This window comes from Pseudonaja textilis, chromosome 3 (assembly GCF_049901715.1).
Source record: "Pseudonaja textilis isolate UNSWEBS1 chromosome 3, rPseTex1.2, whole genome shotgun sequence".
NCBI lineage: Eukaryota > Metazoa > Chordata > Lepidosauria > Squamata > Elapidae > Pseudonaja > Pseudonaja textilis.
The window spans coordinates 95693100-95717786 of NC_141992.1; the positions used below are offsets into that span (position 1 = coordinate 95693100).

A 24687-nucleotide genomic window follows, 5' to 3' on the forward strand; every position below is an offset into this window, starting at 1 on the left:
ATTCAGTTCCACACCAATTCATGTCATCACAATTTTAAATCCCTTCATTCTCCTTGAAGCTCTTTATTTAGCTCATTTCAGACAATGTTTTTACTTCCATCTGAATTGTGGTACATTTTTAATCTTAGTGGTTCTTTATTATATTCTTAGATACAATTTTTTACCTCTCTTTATACAGATAATGATGGCAATTGGGACTAGAATTGCTCCGCTCAGTGACAATTCCAGCAGTCTTTGTGGCTGTCATTGAGTGACTCATCCTGGGTCATTAAGCAAGGGTATCATATGGTTGCCATTTGCCACCTCCTTCTAGCGTCCCCATTGACATTATTGTTGGAACCCAGCAAAGAAACTCATAAATGATGACATTACCATGGGACTCTGTTGTCATAACTGTGAAGTGGTATGACAGCTAGAACTCTGAGGACCAGTTAGAACATGGGTGTCAAACTCACTGCATCATCTTACTGTCACGTAACGTATCATGATGTTTTTCCCCTTTGTGGAGCCAAGGTGGGCGTGGCCTGTGCGTGATGCATCCAGCCTGTGGGCCACCAGTTTGACAACACTGAGTTAGAAGTACCACTTGTTCAGTACTGTTGCAAGTGTGAGCAGTCACAAAATCATCAACTGAGGACCACCTGTAATGTATCTTTTCCTCAACATTTTACAGCATTTTTGGTCATTCCCAGCCTTTTTCATTTTATTAGTTCATCAAGCATTATTTTTCATTCTTTTCATTAGTTTCCACACACTTTTGTGTAACAAACAAAATTATTTTCACTTTTGTCTAAGCAGGTTTGACATTTTCTTATGTCTGCTTTTCAGTCATTGTGTTGTCTTTATTCTTTCTCTTTTCTTTCTTTTCCTTTCTTTCCTTTTTCTCTTTCTTCTTTCTTTCTCTTTCTTTCTAGTTTCTTTCACTTCTTTCCTTTTGCTTCCTGAACTACTTTTTTCTCAAGTTTAATTGTAGTAATCAATCATAACTTTACATTTTTCATCATTCATTTGCCGTGTGCATGTACAGACCTGTGCTTCAATCATATACTCAAAATGGATGATTTCCTAAGCAGGTATCAGTTTCCTTTCTCATCAGTTTTGCATTTCCAAACAATCCAGTAACTTTGTTCTTTACCACCTTGTCTTATTCTCATCCATTGTATCATACTACCCACCCCTCCCCTGCCCATGGATTGCAAAGCCCATTGCTGGTTCTTTTGCTACCATTATACATTGGAGTATAACAACTATGTATGGGTTCTTATTTTCATCTGTACCCACAATGTAACATGACATCAATTCATACTTTCTGACATACAGGTGAAACTTGAAAAATCAGAATATCGGGCAAAAGTTTATTTATTTCAGTAATGCAACTTAAAAGGTGAAATATATATGAGATAGTCTCATTACATGCAAAGCAAGATAGTTCAAGCTGTGATGTGTCATAATTGAGATGATTATGGCTTACAGCTCATGAAAACCCCAAATCCACAATCTCAGAAAATTAGAATATTGTGAAAAGGTTCAATATTCTAGGCTTAAAGTGTCCCATTCTAATCAGCTAATTAAGCTATAACATCTGCAAAGGATTCCTGAGCCTTTAAATGGTCTCTCAGTCTGGTTCAATAGGAATCACAATCATGGGAAAGACTGCTGACCTGACAGTTGTGCAGAAAACACCCTCCATAAGGAGGAAAGGCCTCAAAAGGTAATTGCAAAAGAAGTTGGATGTTCCTAAATTGCTGTATCAAAGCACATTAATAGAAAGTTATGTGGAAGGGAAAAGTGTGGAAGAAAAAGGTGCACAAGCAGCAGGGATGACTGCAGCCTGGAGAGGATTGTCAGGAAAAGCCCATTCAAAAGTGTTGGGGACTTTCACAAGGAGTGGACTGAGGCTGGAGTCAGTGCATCAAGAGCCACCACACACAAACGGATCCTGGACATGGGCTTCAAATGTCGTATTCCTCTTGTCAAGCCGCTCCTGAACAACAAACAATGTCAGAAGCATCTTACCTGGGCTAAAGAAAAACAGAACTGGTCTGTTGCTCAGTGGTCCAAAGTCCTCTTTTTTGATGAGAGCAACTTTTGCATCTCATTTGGAAACCAAGGACCCAGAGTCTGGAGGAAGGATGGAGAGGCCCACACTGCAAGATGCTTGAAGTCCAGTGTGAAGTTTCCATAGTCTGTGTTGATTTGGGGAGCCATGTCATCTGCTGTTGGTCCACTGTGATTTATTAAGTCCAGGGTCAACGCAGCCGTCTACCAGGAGATTTTGGAGCACTTTATGCTTCTTTCCACAGATGAGCTTTATGGGGATGCTGACTTCATTTTCCAGCAGGACTTGGCACCTGCCCACACCGCCAAAAGCACCAAAACCTAGTTCAATGACTGTGGGATTACTGTGCTTGATTGGCCAGCAAACTCGCCTGACCTGAACCCCATAGGGAATCTATGGGGCATTGCCAAGGGAAAGATGAGAGACATGAGACCGAACAATGCAGAAGAGCTGAAGGCCGCTATTGAAGCATCCTGGTCTTCCATAACACCTCAGCAGTGCCACAGGCTGATAGCTTCCATGCCACGCCGCACTGAGGCAGTAATTGCTGCAAAAGGGGCCCAAACCAAGTACTGAGTACATATGCATGCTTATACTTTTCAGAGGTCCAATATTGTTCTATGTACAATCCTTGTTTTATTGATTGCATGTAATATTCTAATTTTCTGAGATTGTGGATTAGGGGTTTTCATGAGTTGTAAGTCATAATCATCTCAATTATGACAAATCACGGCTTGAACTATCTTGCTTTGCATATATTAGTTTTACCTTTTAAGTTGAATTACTGAAATAAATGAACTTTTGCACAATATTCTAATGTTTTCAAATTTTTCGAGTTTCACCTGTACATTTCTGACATACTCTTTTCCTTCCCTGCATGGATTCTTCAGTATTACCCTCCAAAATATGACTATAATACCTCCATTACAAACCATGACATCTTCCCCATTCCTAGTTTCATAAATGCCCAGCATACTTAGATTTCTTTATTAATTCATGTTCTTCCCTCCTATGCATTTTTATTTCAATCTTCTATTTGCCATAACCAACATCAGAAAGGCCTACATGTATTAAACTTTTTGGTTATTATGGTGTTGGTCAATTAAGACAGAGCAGGTATATACTAGAAAAGTCAGCTTAACTGTATCATGCATGCCACAAGTAACAGTCCCTTCTTATGCAACAACAAGACCAGTTAATTTCATATTCTTCCATTGGTATACCAGAAACTCAGAATTCAAGCAAGTTCATGCTCTTACATGCAGGCTAGGGTCTCTAATCTAGAGACTACCTTGCAAAGTAACCTATTGCTGCCTGCATCTGACTAACAGAGTGAGGCATATGCAGTATACTGACACACTCACAATGTCTTGTAGACAATAATATGGAGTTTATATAAATAATATAAAGCATTTGAAATTGAAGATTTTACATAGTGCAAATATATCACAATCTGATAAGTGTTCATTTAAACATATACCTGTTTTTAAGCTAGTGTCAGGACTGGGATTAAACTGAATAGTTATAGTAAAATTAGCTTTACAAAGCCAAAACTATTGAACCATTTACAACAAAAAGGCTTGATATATCTCATTCTGCTATATAGCCCTCTTACCCACACCCTCACCCTCATCCCCATGTACATATATGCACACATGTGCATACGTACAAACATATCAATGGGAATTTCAAGAGATCCTTATCCCCTTTTACTTCAAAGAAAAACAAATCTATTTTGCTGGCTCATTTCTGATTACTAACTCTCTGGCTTCTAGATGTCACTGTGCTTCAACCACCCATTCCTTTTCCTACATGGCCAAAACTTGAAAACATGCTTTATTGAAGTATTTAGGAGTGTCAATTATTACAGTGTCAATTATCTATTTTTTCTATGATGGTGCAATTGATAACCTACAAACTGCCCTGAGTGTGATTATGCACTACTTTCTTTACAATTAGTATATTTGAGGATGCAAAGAACTCTGAATTGGCGTATGATAGATTTTCAGTGAACCCAGTTAAACCTAGTAATACATTCAACTTGAGGTTGCAAATTAAATGAGGAAAAAAAAACCTTCCATGTAAATTTATAGTCATAAATATTATTACAAATGAGTGAATTCTATTTAATTTAATACAATCTGCTTTGTGGTAATTGGGAGAAGCTCTGTTTGGTCTTTATAAGAGACCCACAGAAGGGGTTGTATGCATATGAAGAGTGTTACCTGGCCTTCAAAATGAAACAGCTGATACAGCAGCAAACTGCAAGGTGGAGGTGAGAAGGCAGTGGGATGTCACTGTTGCTCACTAAAGCCGAAAATCAGAAAAAAGCTGTGAGGAAGAAGCTTCCTTACCACCCATGTTTTGGAATATTTATAATCGGTACCAACATTATTACTTTAATTTCAACGTTTCCCTGATTGTACTACTGTTGTGCAGGCTCTGAAGGATTAATATTATCACTGAAAATTTGACCTTTCATTCCTCATTCCAACAAACCAGGCTAGTGAGGCAAAGAGGTAACTAAAACAGTACCCATAAATATTATTTTAAAAAATATTTTTTAAAAAAAAAATTATGGCTGAATTCTATATCTATATATATAGAGAGAGAGGGGTGGGGGGATTCTTTAAATGTTTTTTTTAATCACGAAAAATATCTGGGCTCTTTTCAAACAATGGCTATTAAGCAGGTTTATTATTATTTTGTTTTGCTTTGTTTCTCAGACTAAGTATGGTATAAAACATAACTGTTATAGTTTACTATAATGCCAATATGGCTGAATACAGGAAAACAGCTCCACCGCTGAAAGGGGAGTAAAACTGCACACTCCAAGGAAATATATTTTGACTTTTTATATATTTATATATTTATATATATACACACAAACACACACATACCTGCACACGTACATTCACCCAATTTTTTTTAAAAAAATAGCAAAGCATAAAGAAAACAACATAGTGGCATTAAGAGCAAGTAGTGTGCATTCATATAGTCATCGATGAATAGCTGACTCCTGGAGCAGGAAATGGATTCTTCCAGCATGTCTAAAAGGACTTGGAAGCTGGGATGACTTAAAAAAAAAAAAACAATGGCAGAGGGAAAATTTAAGATAAGGCTAATTCCCCTTGTTTCAGAAGCAGTGCTGCCTCTACCAAAGCAGCCCATCTTTACCAGTCATCTCCCAGCACTGTCATCAGCCAGTGGTTAGTCTGATGCTCTTCCGCCTCTGGTAAGAACACAAGGGATAAAAATGCCTTCTTCTATTGATAAAAGCGCATCTAAAACGCTCCAAATTAATACTGTCAAAACTGAGAAGAGGCAAAGAGTCTATGGTAAGGCAGGAGCATTAGCTGCATATTCTTTGTCTTTCTGATAGAAAATGGCTTTGAATTCATGGACTGGGTGCAAAAAAGGGAAAGCGGGGGGAAAGTGCCTACGGGGTGCATATCCATTCAGGACCTTTTTGTCTGTTCTCTGTAACTAACTAAATGTGTGCTTATTTATAGCAAGTGTTAGCTTTGTACTCTCCAAAGCCGAATACTGACACGTTCATCTCCACGTAGCTAGTCTCTGCAATGGCCCTCGGATGTTGGGCTGATCCACCCTCAAAGGGTAATTTTGCTGTTTCTGTTGCTCCAGCAGCCCTTCCGGTTGGTCCTGGGAAGAGTCAAGCTGGAGCGGTTTCTCAGTTTCACTTGCCCGTCGAGGGAGTTTTTCTTCCGCAGGACAAAATCAAAGTTCACCTGGCTGTTCATGGCATAAAAGACATTGGCGCTATCTGGGATGACCAGTTCTGGAAAGAGCAGAAAAACAATGGTGACAAATGGTGGACAGGCTCCTCCTACCTCATATTCATATCATCAGGATAGTTTAGGCAACCGCGAAGGATGCAGCTCTTCTGAAGAGGTTTCCTTCTTCTTTGAAGAACATAAAATCAATAGAGCTGCCCCAAATTTTCCACCAGGGCATGCTCCAACAAGCAAATCACCTCAGCCCACCCTTCCTCCAAGCACTGTGAAACAGCTACATCTTCTGAGTATTTGGCATACTGTAGCTGTTTTGTGGGCTTCTCCATCTGCCTGAAGGAGAAGGTCCACATGAGCCATACTTCTTTTATGTGCATAAACATATAAACTCGGTCACAAAAGTCCTTTGATACAGCCTCACCAACTCTTCCAGAGACTGCAAGACTTTGATGTGTGTTTGGGGGAGGGTTTGCTTTCATCAACACACTTTGGAAAGGACCCTTAACCATTGGCTCTAAAATTAATCTACCCAAAGGCAGTTAGTGATACCTTGGATGGACCTGGTGATACATTTCTATGGGGTGGGGTGGGGTGAGCTTCTCTCTCCCAACACCCACCTCATTAATTTTATTACAAAACTGAAAAGAACCACTAGGGAACCGAAGCTCAGCTACTGGCTATTCCCTTCCCTTCCCTTCCCTCATTCTCTAGGGTAGAACTGGCAACGTTTGTTGTTGTTGCTGGCTTTACAACTTCACCATCATTATTTCAGTGGCCTTTGAAGGTTATGCTACATAGCAGCATGGTAATGTCACAGATACATTTTCTTTCTTTGTTAGATTTATATCCCAGCTTTCTCCTCCCAGGAAGAAAATGTGCCTTTCTCTATTTTTCTTCTTCTCATCAACAATCACCTTGTGAGGTAAAAAAAAAGCTGAGACCATGGAAAGGGAAAAGGTTGAACAGTGGTTCCAATTTGTAACTTTTTTTCTTTTTCACAATCGTCTCAGCTCACAAAAGCATATGCCTTTTAATAAAATATATTAGTAGGAACATATACTACTAGCCACCTGATTTTGGCTACCATAGATTAACTTGTATATAATGATAGGATCCAGCTTCTTAAGCTGCTCTTATTTGCATGTCTTCTATCTCATACTTGTTTCTTTAGATCTCTTCATAGAAGGTAAAAGAAAGACTTGTTTTGGGGTTTTCCTCTAAAGGGAAATATTAATTTCACCAAGAGTAGAAGTTATTAACAGAAATAACGATCTATCTATCTATCTATCTACCTACCTACCTACCTACCTACCTATCATCTCAATATGCCTCACATGAATATCTTGAAGAAGTGCTATGACACTATCCCAGACATACTGTTCCTTTCCAAAGGAACTTACTGTATTTAGTGAGTTTCTCCTCTCTTTTATTTGACTTGATCTGCTGAAGCTTACATTTCCTAATTTTTGACTACTTTCGCTCTCTGAATTGTCAAAGAATATACGAACCTTCAAACAACATACAAAAAGGGTGGGGAGGCTGAAGTGTGTGGGGAGTGGGTAAAAGAACCAACAGCCAAAATAAGTAGCGAGAACATGCAATATTATTCACTTAACAGCCACTGATTTCTCAAGTGAGTTTTCTGAATAGAGATTCATGAGGAGTAACAGCTTTGCGATTTTGTAAGGAGCAGAATGTGAGCCTCAGTTGGCGAAGACAGTGTAAAGGATGATGGCTACCCAATGACACAGAAATCCACTGTGTGATAGGATGAAACAAAGATTTGTGCTGTCTCTTCCATTAAATGACTTTAGTATATTGCCCTGAAGGCATTGCTGCCATAGCCATTCCCTTTTGATCTACATCCACCTTAGATTTCCCCATGGCCATACGTATACATACTTTGCGTTTCTTCGGTCATTTGCACTATGAATGCTACATAAACAGTTGGTTGAGAGCAACAATTATTTTTTGCAATTGAGGTTATTCATTTTTTCTCTCCCTTGAGTTAGCATTTACAGTAGAGTGCACTCAACAAAAATGACCCAATGTCAGGGTTCCCTTGTCAAACTAAGCCATGATTTGTTTAACTATGATTAATTGACTAAATTGGCTGGGATTCACTAAAGCTAAAAGCCATAAAGCAGGGTTGATTGAATATGACTGCAGATCAGCACATGTTGGTACCTTTTCCCCTTAATTTCTGAGGTTTGAATAAACCTACTGTTCTAATAAATTAAAAAGAAAAATGGGGACCGAGAAAAGATACTGAGGCCAAGTTAGAAATAATGACTCCAATTAGCAATACTAATAAGCCAACATTTATAGGGGTGCCCAGAAGCAAAAGCTAAGGAAACAGCAGGAAGCAAAGTAACACAACTTCAAAGATTTCCTTTCTTTTTCAAAGAGTTAGTAATGGAAATGTAGAAGGTCTGAGAAGAGAAGATCATTATCATGATGATCAAGGCAAAACAAAACACAATTTACACAGGGTATTAACCTTGACTTCTCTCAAGCTTTTTGTACAAACCAAAGGGCCCCTTTAAACCACAGGGAAGTGCACACAGTGCACGCCTTGATCATGAGACGGGGATGGCAATTGACTGCAGCTCTCACATTAGCTTCATCTCTTGAGTTACACTCCATTTTAGGGAGCTCAAGAATGCTGATAAAGTCCTTCATTACTTTAATATGGACAGTGCCAGCCACCTGGTTCATTTCAAAAAGATAAAGTTAAAGAGAAAAATTTAAAAATACTATTACACAGTTGTAAGCAAAACTGGTGCACAATTTCCAACATAAAAGGCTCAGCTTTCTTCAATGTTGGTCCAAAACTACTGCCAGATTAGTGGCTTTTTTTTCCAATTAGGGATAGAAGGAGTGGTTTGTAACTGTAGCTGCAATGTTATTTAGTAAACCCAAACACTTGTAAGAAACTGTCTGCTAAGCTATTTGTCACAATGATGTCTATGTGACATGCTGTCATTCTTGATTGAGAATGAATGTTAAACAAAGCTGGATACTGAAAGTATAAAAAAATGTGATTCCTAACAACCCTAGTCCTGTGGTCCACCTGTACAGGGTACAATATAATGTTACTAGGCCCCAGCATTGAATCTTGTGTGTGTGTGTGTGTGTGTGTGTGAAACATTAAAAATTGAATAATTTAAGATTAAAATAGAAAAACAAGATTGTAAAATTGTAAAAGATGGAAGGTGCCAAGATGGAGGAGACTAAGAGTTGTTAATACAGGTAGTCCTCGACTTACAACAATTCATTTAGTGATCATTCAAAGTTACAACAGCACTGAAAAAAGTGACTTATCATCCTTGGCGCCCTTCTGACAAGCAAAATCAATAAAGACGCCAGATTCACTTAACAACTGGGTTTCTAACTTAACTGCTGTGATTCACTTAATAACTGTGGCAAGAAAGGTCATAAAAGGAGGCAAGACTCACTTAAATATCTCAGTTAGCAACATAAATTTTGGGCTCAATTGTGGACCTAAGTTGAGGACTGTCTGTACAGGCAGGGCATTCTGTATGTGCCCTTACTCTCCATCCTGTTTAAAAATGTAACCCTCCCTCACAACTGCCTGTTTCTTTTAAGATATTAAAATTCAGATCTGATAGAATAGATTAATTTCAGGTACACTTGCAAATTAAAACACCCAAGAGACGTGGCTTGAGCTCTTTGCCTTCAGGAAAAAAAAATACTTGGTTTTCCTAAGCTGCAAACAAAAGTCTTGTTTTTCTTACCTTTGTCCTCAGAAATGACCTGCACGAGTTCATAATTCTCAGCAGGATCCGATTCCAGGTTGTGTTTCAACATCGCTCGCTGGATGACAGCAGGAGTCTTGTCTTGGCTAGTTAACTGAAAACAAAAGAACAGATTGCAATGAGGCCTTCCTCTTCTCCACATCTGGATTCCAGGCAGGCTTTATGTTTTGATTGCCTGTCTTTTGGTGGGGTGGGGGAAGAAATATCAGTTGAATGGACTTGTCAGATATGAATGCTACATAAACAGTTGGTTGAGAGCAACAATTATTTTTTTGCAATTGAGGTTATTCATTTTTTTTCTCCCTTGAGTTAGCATTTACAGTAGAGTGCAATCTTAATGTTGCTGTGAGTTAGGTACCAAACCGTGTGATGTGAGAGGAACCGAAGTAGCTGTGGAAAAACTAAGCCATTTTATTGCTCCATGTTAATGCTCTTTAACATCACGCTTATTATCATGGGACCTGATATTGAACATGGGAAGGAGGGAAGAATTTCAGGATCTCCCAAAAGCATCACTTAGGGATTTCCACTGCATGAAAACAGATGGAGGGAAGAAGGTCACCTGGTTCTTGTTCTTGGAAAAATATATGCCTCCAATTTTAATTCAGGAGAAAGAAAGAAAGAAAGAAAGAAAGAAAGAAAGAAAGAAAGAAAGAAAGAAAGAAAGAAAGAAAGAAAGGAGGGAGGGAGGGAGGGAGGGAGGGAGGGAGGGAGGGAGGGAGGGAGGGAGGGAGGGAAGGAAGGAAGGAAGGAAGGAAGGAAGGAAGGAAGGGGAAGGGAAGGAAGGAAGGAAGGAAGGAAGGAAGGAAAGAAAGAAAGAAAGAAAGAAAGAAAGAAAGAAAGAAAGAAAGAAAGAAAGAAAGAAAGAAAGAAAGAAAGAAAGAAAGAAAGAAAGAAAGAACACCACATCTAAAATCTGGGAAAAGCTTACCTTTGTTGCTCTGGGAGCAACAATTAACTAGTTTTAATTAAAAGTTTGAATTATTTGGCTTATTTATGTACTTTTCTAGAGATGTGAAGTACAATACGTTTAATCAATATGTGGCTTTGTAGCCTGAGAAATTTGTATTGATACACTGAGGGGAAGCTATCTTTTACACACACACTGGAGAAATCCCTTTCTTAAATTAGCTACAAATAGTTCAATCTAGGGGAAAATGTCTTGGTTCAAGCAGCTTGATAAAAAGAAATGCAATATGTGTTACACCAACCCACCCAACCCCCAAAAATCCAATCAGCTCCTCCACTCAGTCTAAAAGAAAGAAAGAGAGATCCCATTTTACACTTTGGGTTGTCTTGGTATGTATGCATTCGGCACCAGTAGAAAAAGTATTTGCACAAACCAGTGGAGATTGCAACAAAAAAGGGAAATTCAAAAGCATTGCTATATTGCTTTTACAACCAAGAGCGATGACTCTGTATTTTGATCAATAGACCCTAATTAGAATAATGTTCCCATTATTCTTTAGAGAGTTTTGATATTAAAAACAAATTCCCTATAGAGACAAATATTAAAAAAGGAGAAATTCCCAGTAGGTCCTATATGTTCTTGATTCAGCATCAAATCCATGTAAGTAACCTTGCTTGAAAGAAGGCAGAGCAGAAACTGTAAATCAATACAACATACTAGACTCCTTTGTCTTCCCATCCCCTTGTGCTAATTCAGTGCAAATTAACTCTAGGCATAAACACATAAATCTGCAGAATGATGATATAGATAGCTCGTACAATCATCTTGCAAAGAAGTGGTGCAAAAAAATTGAGGGTGCAGGAATCTCAGGATGAATAATGGGAAATACTACATATTGGTTGGACTAGATGACCTACAAGGTTCCTTCCAACTCTTGTTAATCTGTTAATATCAAACGAGATCAATTTCCAAAATCTGATGTTCTTCAGATATGTTGAGATTAGAATTCCCAAATTCTCAGATAATATAGCTAATAAAGAGATCAGACTATAGAAAAAAAAAATGAAATTAGCTATTTTGGTTCTGTAGTTTTCAGTGTCTGACTTTTGACTATAGAGGGTTCCGTGCAGTAGATTATTAGAGTTGATTAGTTGATTATTGGATTAAAAAACTGTAGTTTCTTCCAACAATTCTTATACAAATCATCTTTCCATCAAGTCTTACACATTTTTTTTTAGGTACTTGCAATTGTATGCTTAAGCAATGAACCAAAAAGGTAGAAAAACTACATTTTAAAATGTCCTAACAATTTGCTCGGAAGTGCCATGGAAGAAATGCATGTTTTAACAAAGCAAAGTTATTCAGCATATCAGAAATGGTTAGTGATTGGTAGAAGAGCTTTAAGGTTTTTAACAGAAGTCCTTTTTGGAAGATAATAGGAAGTGAATTTGTGAATTTTTGCATGAATGATTTGGGATCTGAGTTCATCTCTTAAATTGTGGTATCTCAGTGATTCAGCCCCTTATAAATAACAGCAGTTCTCATTACATACGTACCATAATGCTCTTATACATGTTGCCATTATTGTCTTCAACACTGATACGGATGATACAGGTGTCTTCGTTCTGTTGGTTGTAAACAGGAGAGGAGACTGTTGAGGTAATGGAGGTGACAGAGATGGAGCGTTTGTGGATTCTGGGATTGCTGGCCAGTGAAGGAGGAGACACAAGGACATTGGTGAAGGATGATACTCCTGATGAAGATGTGTCCATGGAGTGGATGGAGGAACAAGAGGAGGAGGACTCTGTGAGCTAAGACAAATCAAAGTATTTATTTGATTTACAGTAGTTTCTAAACTGAGGATTTAAAAAAAAAAACAACCCACCACTAGCTACCATCCAAAGCTGATAGCTAAGCTTTAGGGTCAATTTCACAGCATCACCTGGAAATAAAAAGGTTCCAATACTTTGGTCAGTACAACTTTGCCTCCACTATAAATCATTATCCTGCCAATCCTTTGTAGATATAATTAGAATTTTCAGCTCTTTTGGATATAGCAATCAGGTACACATATATTTAAAGTAAGTTCCACTGAAGGAGCTTATATTGAATTGCACCACTGCAAGAACTGAATAATAGTCCAAGTTAAGAGAGATAGGCTCTTTTGAGCTTTTTATTTATTTATATATTAGTACCAAATGCTCTGAGGGAGAAGAGGTATATATAACGTAAGATGCCTTCAAACAAATTGTATTTACTGAATTTGGAACTGACCAGCAGATGGCAGAATCTACAGTATATTTTTAGCTCATTCTACACTACAGCTTTAGCTACAATCTTAGAAAATCTTTCCTTTTGAATTTTTTTTAAAAAAACTGAAGTTCTCTCCCCTGCAGAGTAGAAGGGCCTTTTATAACGTTTTAGGGCTTATATTCAACACAGAAACAGTACTTTTCTTCCAAGGTCACTTTTTTGTTCATTTTGTTTCAGTCGAAGAATATACAGTATATAAATGAGAGGGCTGAACTGTGGAGTCCTTGATGCTCTCTGAGCATAGTTGTTTGTTTGTAGACATGAATCAACCATCAATAGAAATGTTGAGATAAATTACATTGACACAGCATTCGAAAGAGACAATGAAAAGGCTAAGAAGGAATCAAAAAGACGAGGACACATCCTCTCCAGCAATCAACACTCAGATAAACAAGGATTAACACTTGACAAACAATCTAGCAGAAAACAATGCCCTAATCTAGGAACTATCAAGGAGAAAACCATATATTCCTATGAATACTGGCTGGGCTAGCTACTACATATAAACCGGCAGAAAACCCTGGCACTTGCTAGTAGGTATGATATTATCTAGTTGGACAAACAAACAACCAAGTTCTGAGCCCACCAAGGACTCCATTGTTGTTCTTGTCTCAGAAAGCTGATAACTTGATCCAGAGGTGCAGAAACTTTTGACCTGCTATATAATTACTAAAACACACTCCTAATAGTGAGAGAAGCTGTGCATTATAATTCACAATATCTGTATATTCACAGGTTGCTCACTTTGATCCTATGGAGAGATGAGATGAATGGAAACAAAATGATTTCAAATTCATGCTGAGGGTAAACTGAGCCCCCTGGAAATTAGTTGACAAAGTCACTGAGTACTTTCATTGTACCAGAATCTGGCTTTCTCCTAATGCAGAAAGTATCATCATTGCAGCAAATGAAAACCCTCCAACAAGGCTGTCAACCCATTGGGTGTGATAGCTAGTGCAGTGGAAGATGGTCCATTCACTTCCCATAAGGATCCGAATCCCCTTCTCATAATGCCCAAGAGTTAAAAATTGCAAATGAGTGTCAGACAAATATCCTATGTGTACACCAGGAAGAAAGTTGGGTAGAAAAGTTTCTGCATCACAGCCAGTGTTTTCAGGTAGACTCTAACCCATGATTTTTCAACAGGAAGATATACCTCCTCCCCTTGGGGAGAGGCAGACAGAGTCCATGGAAGGGGTGAAGAACTTTTTAGTTGTATGTTATTACAATAAATCCACCTTTGCCAAATTTCATTATATTGGTTTCATTTTGGCCTTTGGATTTTTAAGGGAGCTGTCTCCACTGAGATTACACTAAAGGAGGTGTGATGGCCAAGATTTTAAGATCCCTGCTCTAACCCCAATATCTCCTCCTGGAAATAAGGAATGGTCTTTCTGGCTCATACTTTCTTTTGGGCCTCATCAGGGTTATCCGTAGGAGTGATGCAGATGTCCTCCGATTCAGAATGGTTTGACTCGCAGGATGATACGCTGACCGAATCCATGCTTTCCCCAGAACTGCCACTTGGTACGGACTTGGGCTGCTCTTTGGTAGGCGTGCTATTGGCAATCACATCAGGTCCCAGAAATAAGCTGTCTCAACACACCAAATGAAAGAGGGCAAAGTGTTGGTGAAGAGTAAAGACAATGCACAGAAAGCAAGACAACTAGATCGGAAGTGCCCAAGCCTGCAATGTTTTCCCTTGTTAACCACATTCTTGGTAACTTCTGAGGAGACAGGCAAGAGATACAAAAACTCAGGGAACAGTTGTAAGAGATGTGAATTGAAGGCATGTATCCAACCAGTCAACTTATTGCATATCCAGGAGAGATTCACTCTGCCTGAAGTTTATCAAAGTGCTAGGCAACCCACTTCTTTATTTAGAGTTCCAGCAGGTAGAAAATGTTGGAGTTTTACTGTGCTCTTGAAAGAAAGTGGGAGTCTTGGTGGGTCATAAGGAGTGCATGCCTGTTCTGTATTTTTGAGAAAATAAAAAGCAGGTTGGGTGAGTATCTAATTTTGTTCAGGGAAGTCAATATGTTATTACAGCAGTGGTTGATGAACGCTATACAGCTATATCAATTCCCTTGGGAATTATGAATAAACATGGGTGGTGGTTGCAGTAGGAGTTTGTTGTATGTATATTTATATACTATATTTATATATAGCAATTCATTTAAATCACATACACCTTATACAATTTTCTAATACAGATTATCTTTATTATTCTAAATAGCATTGAGGCTCCTGTCAATTATTCTGTATTTGCAACATTTGATTTAAATTCCCATGAGGAAGATTGCAAAGGCAGATAGTTTATTGTTAATATAGGCTGGGTGGGAATAGAAAAAAGGCATTTTGCTTCAACATCTAACCATGACAGTGAAGTGAGATTGGGATATATTCCTTGTCAAGCCTTATTACTGGTGAGGGAGACTCTAGTAGAATGCTTGATTATTCACACTCATTTTTCTTTGCTTAAATCTGTGAAAAACAGTTTGCTTCAGTAAATGACTTGTGAAGTTATACTCTTAATTCCCTTGGATATGAAAGAATGAACCTCATTAGAACAATGTAACTTGCAAATGAATTTCAGCTGAGTATCATGATATGAGGTAAATACTATAAGCCCTCCTGAGGCTTAGAGAAACATCCTATATTTAAGTAGGATGAATTATTTACCTGCCTCTAAAACAAAGGAGGAAGCTTTTGAAATGTCTATGCTTCTAAACACCTTTCCTTTCAGCAAGGATCCACAGTAGTAACACAGGAGTTCATTTGCACAGGTATACAAGTGTAGTTTTGCACATGATTTCAGAGTTTTCCCATGAACCAGGAGAGCAGATGTTCTCTCCAGAGAACAACCCTGAACCAGGAGGCTCCCAATCTTCACTTCCCATTGAAACTCACAGGCTCAGCCTTTTCACCATGCTCTTCCGCGGTTTGGGGGACGTGGTGGTTGTGTCGATGGCTGCTTCAACCTCACAGGAAAGGGCATAGCTGGAAGATTAGAGATCACCTTCTGATTAGAACTGCTACCATAAAATTAAATCACTGAATTAAATGCAAAACTAGGTGTTTGTTTGTCTTTTACTTTAGGACAAGGCTTTATATCCAATGTAGACATCACTTCAGGTTAAGTAGCTATGTTACTGTGAGTTATTCCAGTTTTCCTCAACTGTGGCAACATGAAGACATGTTTAATTTCCCGAATTCCCTAGCAAGCATGTATTAAAATTCCCAACACTGAGAAACACTGTTATTCCATACGTTTTAAATATAACTGCAGGGTTGTTTTTTAATCTCCCTTGAAAGATATATTTTGTGTTATAAAGAAACTAGGATACTTCTTGGGTTTATTTTTCTTCCTCAGCTCCCATTTCTGTATGACCCAAGGTGGATGCTTTTCAAGGTGCATGCAATATATTCTACATTCTAATATAATGTATTCTAACTCCATGTGCAGATGAAATTCTGAGCACCAAAACTGAGTGGGAATAAATAAATGTTCAAGTAAAATGCACCCTTGGCCTTATATTCTAAAAATGCACTAAAAGACAAGAGAACCAACAGTGCATAGAAGCACAGACATGTATACAGTAGGGTTTTCTGTAATGGGTTAGATCTGTAAATAAAATCCATAAAATGCAGTTGCTACTCTGCATACTGAAATCTAACCTTTTGGGCTCACAATTTAAATTCAACCATGGCAACATCAGAGAAAGACAAAAAAACAACAACAACAAGCTCTGCACCTGTTTAGTGAAACTCAAAATGTCACGGGAAAAGGAAGTTGATGTAAAAAGACAACTTCATGTGTTATATATAGCTGCATACTGCTGTAAATGCTGGCTGGCTATTTTTAGAGAAGCGAAAAGTCAGAATTTATTAACTGATACTACACCTTGATTGATCATTTTGGCTTTAACAAGAGAGTGTTGAAGAGGCTTAAAATAAACCTTGAACTCAGCCTTTCTCAACTAGGGTTCTGTGTGAGATCATGACTGAAAAAAAATATCAATTTTTAAATTTTATGCACTATACAATGTTGCAGTGGTGGGAACCTTTATGTGTCATGACTCAATTATTAACCAGCCACTTTTCTGTTGTGATAAATATTGCAAAACATGGGTTAGGTAGGCTAAAAGTTCATTGTCTTGTGACATGTTTGCATTTTTCTTTACAAAAAATAGCTGTCAAAATAATTATTTTATGTTCTCCAGACCTAAAAATTATTTTCAAGGGTTCCTCTGGAATAAAAAGATCAAGATAGACTGCTTTAAATGGTGAAATTATCAGATCTTGAGTGAGAGGAAAAAGCATTTACGAGAAAGATAAAGTTAAGAACATCATATTACAAGGTACTATCTTGCAGGTGATTGGTTTCCTGGTTCCTGAAGCACTGTCTCTAGTATGTTTGCATATTGAATTCATAATAATAAATTGCTACAAGGCTCCCAGATTGCATCACTCAAATTAGAATTAGCGTCTCTAGGACTGTCCCAAAGGTGCTTTTTTCAAGAAGCAACTGGACTTCCTGGTTTTTCTTTGAAGACGTTTCACTTCTCATCCAAGAAGCTTCTTCTTCTCAGAGCTGAAGAAGCTTCTTGGGTGAGAAGTGAAATGTCTTCAGAGAAAAAACAGAAAGTCCAGTTGCCTCTTGAAAAAAGCACCTTTGGGACAACTATGACCTGAATGACTGAGAATCTCCATAGACCTCTTTAGGACTGTACTTGGAATTCTTCACTGCTTAATGGTATGAAGAGCTCTATACTTCTCCAGGGCTGGTCCCAAAAACTTTGATCACTTGTTTGGCAGCCCCAAACAAGTGATCAAAGCTTTGCTCTGTGTGTGTGTGTGTGTGTGTCTGCATATTTGTGTGCATTGCACATAAGTACAGGATAATACTTATCCCTCTCTATGAAAGCAGCATGTGTATTTCTTGTATACATTTCAAAGCTGATTGAATGTCTTGTGCAATCCACAACAATTTTAAAATAGTTTTGTTCTTTTTTTTATCAAAGATGATAAGGGATTATGCAAAAAAAATGCTTGTTACAAATCTTACCTTTCTTCCTCTGTTAATTGTCGCTGTTTCTGGAACCACTGGATGAATTTTTTGTCTGAAGTCATGCAATAGCTATTACAGGAAGACTGTAAGAGTTTAATCTGAGCAATTACTTCAAATTCCTGAAAAAAATAATGGAACAAGAGAGGGACCTGAATGAGGAAAATGGAAGGCAAATATAGACTATCTCACAGTCAAGAGCAGCAGAAGCAGGGGTGGGATCCAACAAGATTAACTATTGGTTCGGTGATTTATGAGGTTCGGTGATTTAGGATGTGCTTCCCTGCACACTGCGCGTGCCTGTAAATCGTCAACACCCTGGTGCCTGGACAGCTGAGCAGCGCTGCGTGCGGAGAAGCAGCCTTTGAAAAAGTACTTTTTTCCTGCTTTTTTAACTGCAGCTGTGCCTCCTACGGCAGCTGAGGTTGAAAAAGCAGGAAATAAAGGTCAGGTAAGAGCCCGGGTGGGCAAAAAAAAATCAGCAGACATAGAACCGGTTCTACGCCTGCTGCTCTTCAAAGCTACCAGTTCTACAGAGGTGGAAAGAACCGGTAGAAACCCACCCCTGAGCAGAAGGATGTGGGATAATTAGAGATGTTGAAAAACTCATGACAAGTTCACTGACAAGCATGACATAATTTGGTTCTCAATGGCACTAGGCATCTATGCTTTGTTTTTTAAAAAATAATTTGTTTAAAAATGGAAAAATTAACAAAACTAATATCAAAAAAAGAAAAAAAGAAAGCAAAGTCAAAAGTGCAGAAAGAAGACAAAAAGCATTTAAGAAATAGTGTCTGGTTTTTTTTACAGCAAATTTTATAAATTTACCTCTTAATCAGTGGTTACCACATGACTCTTTTTTTCTATATTTCTTCCTAATCATCAAACCATAAATCCTGTTTTATGCAAAAAATTCTATAAGGATGTTCCAGTCAACAATAACCATAGATAATGTCTTTTCTCTTATCAAAGAAGTCAATTTGGCCATCTCAGCAAATTCCATCATCTTCCATGGGGAATAGTCTCAAATCTTTCCACTTTTATGCATGTAATAATCTCACTGCAAAGCCTCTATACTTTCTAATGGACCTAAAGCAGTGGTTGCCAACTGGTGGACCACGGCCCACTGGTGGGCCATGAGAAAATTTTGCCACATAGAAATCTCACCCCCAGAGCACACACCCCAAAGCAATTAATCCAGGCTGCGCAGAAACACAAGGCTGCGCCACCCACATGGCCTGCAGGAACCCTCCCCGCCTACTCACTCTTTACCCGGCAAACTTGCCTGCTAAGTTGCTATTTTTCCTTTTTCTGACCATCATCTGTTTAGATTAGCTAGGAAACAGGAAATGGTTGGATTTCTTGCTTTCTAGCTAGTCTTTAGATCTTCCGCTCTGCTTTTAAGCACAGCCAAACTTCCCTTAGGACTATTATTATTCTTAGGACTATTATTATTCTTAGGACTATTATTATTCTTAGGACTATTATTATTATTATTATTATTATTATTATTATTATTATTATTATTATTATTATTATTATTATTATGCTATTATTCAGTGTAGACTCATGGCAAGCAAATTTGAGAGACTGAGCTAGCCAATGGCAGATAGATAGATCACTGACTGATTCTGTGAGCATCTCAATCTGCCTGCCTGCTTTGTCTGATTTTGGGTAAAAGTTGCTCTTTTTTAATAAAAAAAAAAATATTTACAAACATGGTGTGTTTTGAGTTAATTTTATGAATTTTCTTGCAAGCAAATTTTATGTGACAGACTGAGCTAGCCAATGGCAGATAGATAGATCTCTGAATGAATCTGTGATTCTGTGAGCAACTCAATCTGCCTGCCTGGTTTGCCTGCTTTTGGGTAAAAATTGCTCTTTTTTATAAAAAAAATTCAATATTAATATAAATATTTATATTTACATACAAGCCATGCACACCAGTCATATGACCACCAAGCCACACCCACAAATTAGGCCATGCTCACAGAACCAGTTAGTGGTCCCTGGGATTTAAAATTTTGAGTTTGGGGGTCCCTGAGGTCCAAAAGGTTGGCGACCACTGACTTAAAGAATGTTCCTTGCTTGATAATCTGGAAACTTGGATGAATGGTGGAGTACATGAGGTTCAAAACTGACTTGCCCACATACCATGACAGGAGACCTGGCAACCTTTTGCAAGTGCACTAAGCCTGTAACTCCCTCCTAATATTTCGATTAAAGAGAGGGAAAAATGATCTTCAACATGTGTAGAAGTCATTGGTTTTAACTCTTACTTGCTGGATGCAAAAACAGCCCTCATCTCCACCTACCAGAGGCTCCTCTTTACTAGCTCTGCACAACAATAGCTGGTCTCTGGATTCTCAGGATAGATTGTTCCCAATAACAATCCAGCCACAGAAAGCCTAAGAACTTATGATTATATGATTTGTTATTAAATAAACTAAGTAAATTATAGCTATCTCGTAAAGCATGAATGAATAAAATTATAGTCAAATGATTGTTTAATAGTGATACTAGGGTATATAATTTTTGATTGATAATATGAGTTATTATGTAATGTAACTGTAATTGAGACTATGAAATGGATGCACAAAAAAATTGGTAAACCAACTGACACAGTTTGTATACTTATGGAAAAGTTGGATGTTTTTACGTTTTGTTCATTTTGTTTGTCTTTAAAAACTAATAAAACTTTTCAAAAAAAAAAAAGAAAGCCTAAGAACTTGTGCCACCCTTCATCTGCTGTAGGCCAGCGGGAAGGAGCAGGGACAATGCCCTGCTGCATTTTAGAGAGATTCACAAGAACAAAAACCTGTTCTGACTGTGAGATATTTTCCATTGACTACTAAAACCATCAAAATGCATTGATCTTTAAAAAAAATAAATAACTTGAGTCCATGTGGCTGCCCATAATACTTTCATGATACATTGAGTTGTTTTTTCTAAAAATCAATATTTTAAATGAATGATATATCCTAGATAGGTTGATTGGAAATATGTTTACACTAGCTATCATAATTATGGTGATGACAACATGCAATTTCCTAGATAGTATCTATCCATCTTTATTTAAATAATAATAATAATGGGTGAAATCTCATAGAAGAATTTTTTTTTTGCAAGATTTGGATTTCTTGCTAAAGTTTTTGTGAGATTTCAGAGAGAATGTGAAAGTTTTGTGAGGTTTCAGGTGACAGCACAATATTCTGGGGGAAGAATCCTACAAAAAAATGGTAACCTTGAAACATTCCTGCATCTAAACTGACATGCTTAACATACAGTATTATGTAGAGGCATATTGTACAGCCAACCAGATGATGAAAAGGGTAAAATGGTCACATTTTACTTGAGAAAAATTGCATTTAATATTCCAATAGTCTGTCTCTCTTGGGACTTGCTTTATAATTCCGGTTGAAAATGTTAAGCTCTGTAGATACATTGTCTCCTGTTTCTCTCTAAAAACAAAAAATAAATCCTCAGATTTCTGTGGACCATTAAATTGTGAGTGAATGGTGGAAACAAAATGCAAGCTTACCCGTCTTCTCTTCTCAAAATTTATTAGCCCTCCCTGCAAAAAATAAAGAAATGGATTGTATAGTTACAAAATCTGCATTTTTAATGGAGATAATAAAATGGCTACAAAGGAATAAATTTTCCAAAAGGCCAAAACTTTCAAGACTGGTTCCATGAAGATGCGTTTAAACTTCACTCTGCAATAAATCATGGCCTCTCTGCCAAACTTCCTTAAATAATTTGAAAACATGTATATATTCACAACACTTTACAAGGATTTAATTATGCTAACGCTGATGTACATGCCTATTAGCTTGAACCAGCTGCTTTCTTTATAGCTGCAGGGTGTCCTTCCCTTCCCACAGATGATTTGGAACAAATCTGACTTGAAGACATTAGTTAGCTTTGGGCTTGTAGTCTCCTATGTGGCACAATTTACACAAGTTACAAATGTATGCATGTTGTAGAGCTTGCTAAAGAGTGCAAGAATCTTGAATCATGTGGTTACAAATACTTTTTCTACAACCCCAAGATCCCTTCTGTTCAGAACTATTATAAAGCATTGTTTTACCAGCTATTGAGATGGGAAAAACTGTAGTGGGAAATCCTTAAACAGTTTAACATTGGAGGAGGAGGAGGAGGAAGAGGAAGAGGGGGAGGAACTACTATACCTCCAAAATGTATATCCAGGAACAACAAAAATTCTACCCACATGTGTGATTAAAATCAATCTACTTGGCCTCCCAAAATGTGCTGCCAAAGTAAGCCTCTATTCCAGATCTATTGAAACAGCATATTCTTATAAATGTATTTGTACATTTATTTGTACAATAATAATTCTTTTGTACATGTATTTCCCCATGAAAGAATCTAAGCAATGAACATTCAGCAATCCTCCTACAATCCTTTGGGAACTGTCATAAAAACTGGATCCAGAACTTCTTTCCATAGAGCCATATTTTTTTACAGAATTCATTAAATAGAGAGGAAGTTCTTGTGTGGTGGCATCAGCCAGTTCAATCAAGCACTAAGGCACAGTTAAAGGCACGAATAAAGCAAGATCTACTGCGCCTTTTCAAAGCCTGGAACAGTAGCAACGAGTTCTACTGTTGTCCCAAAGTTGGCAGCATAAGTACCCAATAAAACTCTTGGGATACTTTCAAAGGAAGAATAAGCACCGCATTGAGGTGGACTAATGCATAAGTGAATGTTTCTGAAGAAAGATAAGGGATAGGCTACAATATTCTGAGCTTTTAGATAAGCACTAAGAAAGCCTTCCATAACTTGGTGTCCTCAAGAATTCCTTAGTCTTATTCCTTAGATAATTCCTTATCTGATTTGAAGCTCATAGTCTGACCTCCAAACAGGAATGAAATGAAAAATTAAAAGCATAACTAAAAATAATATAATCTATCCAAACATCATGGAACAATCATAATCCATATATACATTTTCACCCTCAAGAAGATACAAAACAGGACGTGATGTTGGAGGGCATCTGGTTGGGAGAGGTTGTAGCTAAGATCTAGAACTGAATTAAAAATTGAACAGAACCAGGCCAGTTATTTCAAAAAAAGTAAGTTGAATGTTTCCAAATGTTCATGTATTTACCCTTTTGGGTCCTCTACCATCACATTTTAAAATTCATTTATTAGTTATAACTCCTAGTAAACCCCACTTAATAATCCAACCAATCAATCCATCACTTATGAACTATATTCACAATTATTAACAGAAAATGTTTACACACCAACATAGTGGCAAGTCCTGACTACAGCCCTAACCTAATGCATTAGAACATTTCCGCATATAAGCTACAAAGTCTTGAGATGTCATAAATATAAAACTTTCCACAAAAATCCCTCATGTGGCATATGACTTCTTTCCTTCCTTCCACAATGCTTATTTAATATTTTATGGAACCATCTTTCCAATTTCATTTTTGTGTGTCTCTTCTGCTCATAGTTTGAATGACATTTTATATCATTCTCCTAATGAACACATTTGAAAAAGCTTAAGTGATTATTTCAGACACAATTAAGTACCTATGCATGTTATTTGTTAAAGTGTTTTTCTGAACCAAGACATAATTACTCTTCCTTTCACAAGAAAGTCCCTCTTCAAGAGATCTGTGCTTCCGTATATTACAATCAAAATATAACTTATTCCAAAGAAAACGTGGAATTTGTGAAGAAATTCTGCTAATGTTCTGTTATCCTCTACATATAGATCTGGTTTTAACCAGGGGGACAAACCTGTGCAAACCTATCCTTGAATTTTTTTTAATTCAAGGCATGGGATTTAAATTGGGAGAATTCTAATAATGAAAACTCAGTTTTATAACTGTTAGCAATTGTTCCATTTCCTAATTAAACTCCTGTGTTTGGTCTCTACCTAGTGAGATGATGGTTTACAAATACATGCCGAAGGCAAAACTATTACAGTATGCATGAGTGTTACAAACCTACCTCTACATAGTCCTGGAGAGCCGTATCAAGCATTGTCAAATCCGTTAAGAAAGTACCAAGGTATGGAACAGTGCCTTGCATTACACCCTGAGCAGAATGAAAGCGTAAAGAGATTAACCAACCTAACTCTGATTCATTAAGCACTTTTTAATTTTGGATCTAGTTCAAAGTTCTATGTGGTTCAGGGATCTTTAGCCCTCTATAGTCCAGATAACTATACTAAGTTCTATATTTATTTCCTCATGATCTTCTCCATGTTGACATGGCCCTCTGTGAAGGAGCAATCGGATTCTGGCCTAGCAGTAGCTGCTTTTCTGGCTGGTTGAACTAAGCTGTAAGAACCATTCATACATCAAATGTGATCTGACAGGAAATGAATGAAGTTATTTCAATAGAACACAATATTGTGGAATGGCCTCTCCTGAGAGGTTTATTGAGGCTACTCACTATTTCGTTAAGAAACTTTTATGCTTGTATGTCTCCTCTCTTTGTTTCTTTCCCCTTATGCTTTATACCAGCATATGATTTTCCTTATACAGTACGTTGTTTGCCATTGTAAGCACTTTGCTTTGGGGAAATATATATATTCATAAAAATAAAATGACTTGCCACTTGTAAAATTATGTCACCTTATTTTTTATGGGGAAGAAAAAGTGATGATCAAATTGGTAATGTATTATATTGTAATTGTAATAAGTCTTGTTCTAAATTGTTTTTAGAATGTTTTATAGAAGTAATACTGGAAAAGATGCATTTTTTTGGGAAGTGGGAAACAATTCACAAACCAGATTTAAAAATGTCATTTAACAGTCCCTGAAG

At 37.4% G+C, this 24687-nt stretch overlaps 1 protein-coding gene across 2 annotated transcripts in view; it reads right to left on the reverse strand.

The window, feature by feature from the left end:
- Positions 1 to 4805: 4805 nt before the first annotated feature.
- The window catches only part of RGL1 (ral guanine nucleotide dissociation stimulator like 1), an 88793-nt gene continuing 68911 nt past the window's right edge, over positions 4806 to 24687 (reverse strand). The window contains exons 11-18 of one of the 2 annotated variants that reach the window (XM_026703263.2): positions 23869 to 23955; positions 21423 to 21455; positions 17882 to 18003; positions 15724 to 15813; positions 14219 to 14405; positions 12057 to 12311; positions 9570 to 9684; positions 4806 to 5858 (exon numbers count right to left, since the gene is read on the reverse strand). In XM_026703263.2, coding sequence (XP_026559048.2) covers positions 5671 to 5858; positions 9570 to 9684; positions 12057 to 12311; positions 14219 to 14405; positions 15724 to 15813; positions 17882 to 18003; positions 21423 to 21455; positions 23869 to 23955 — 1077 coding nt within the window. In that variant the 3' untranslated portion in view covers positions 4806 to 5670. The remainder of the gene's footprint in view (positions 5859 to 9569; positions 9685 to 12056; positions 12312 to 14218; positions 14406 to 15723; positions 15814 to 17881; positions 18004 to 21422; positions 21456 to 23868; positions 23956 to 24687) is intronic. The other variant, XM_026703264.2, reaches the window with a different exon arrangement.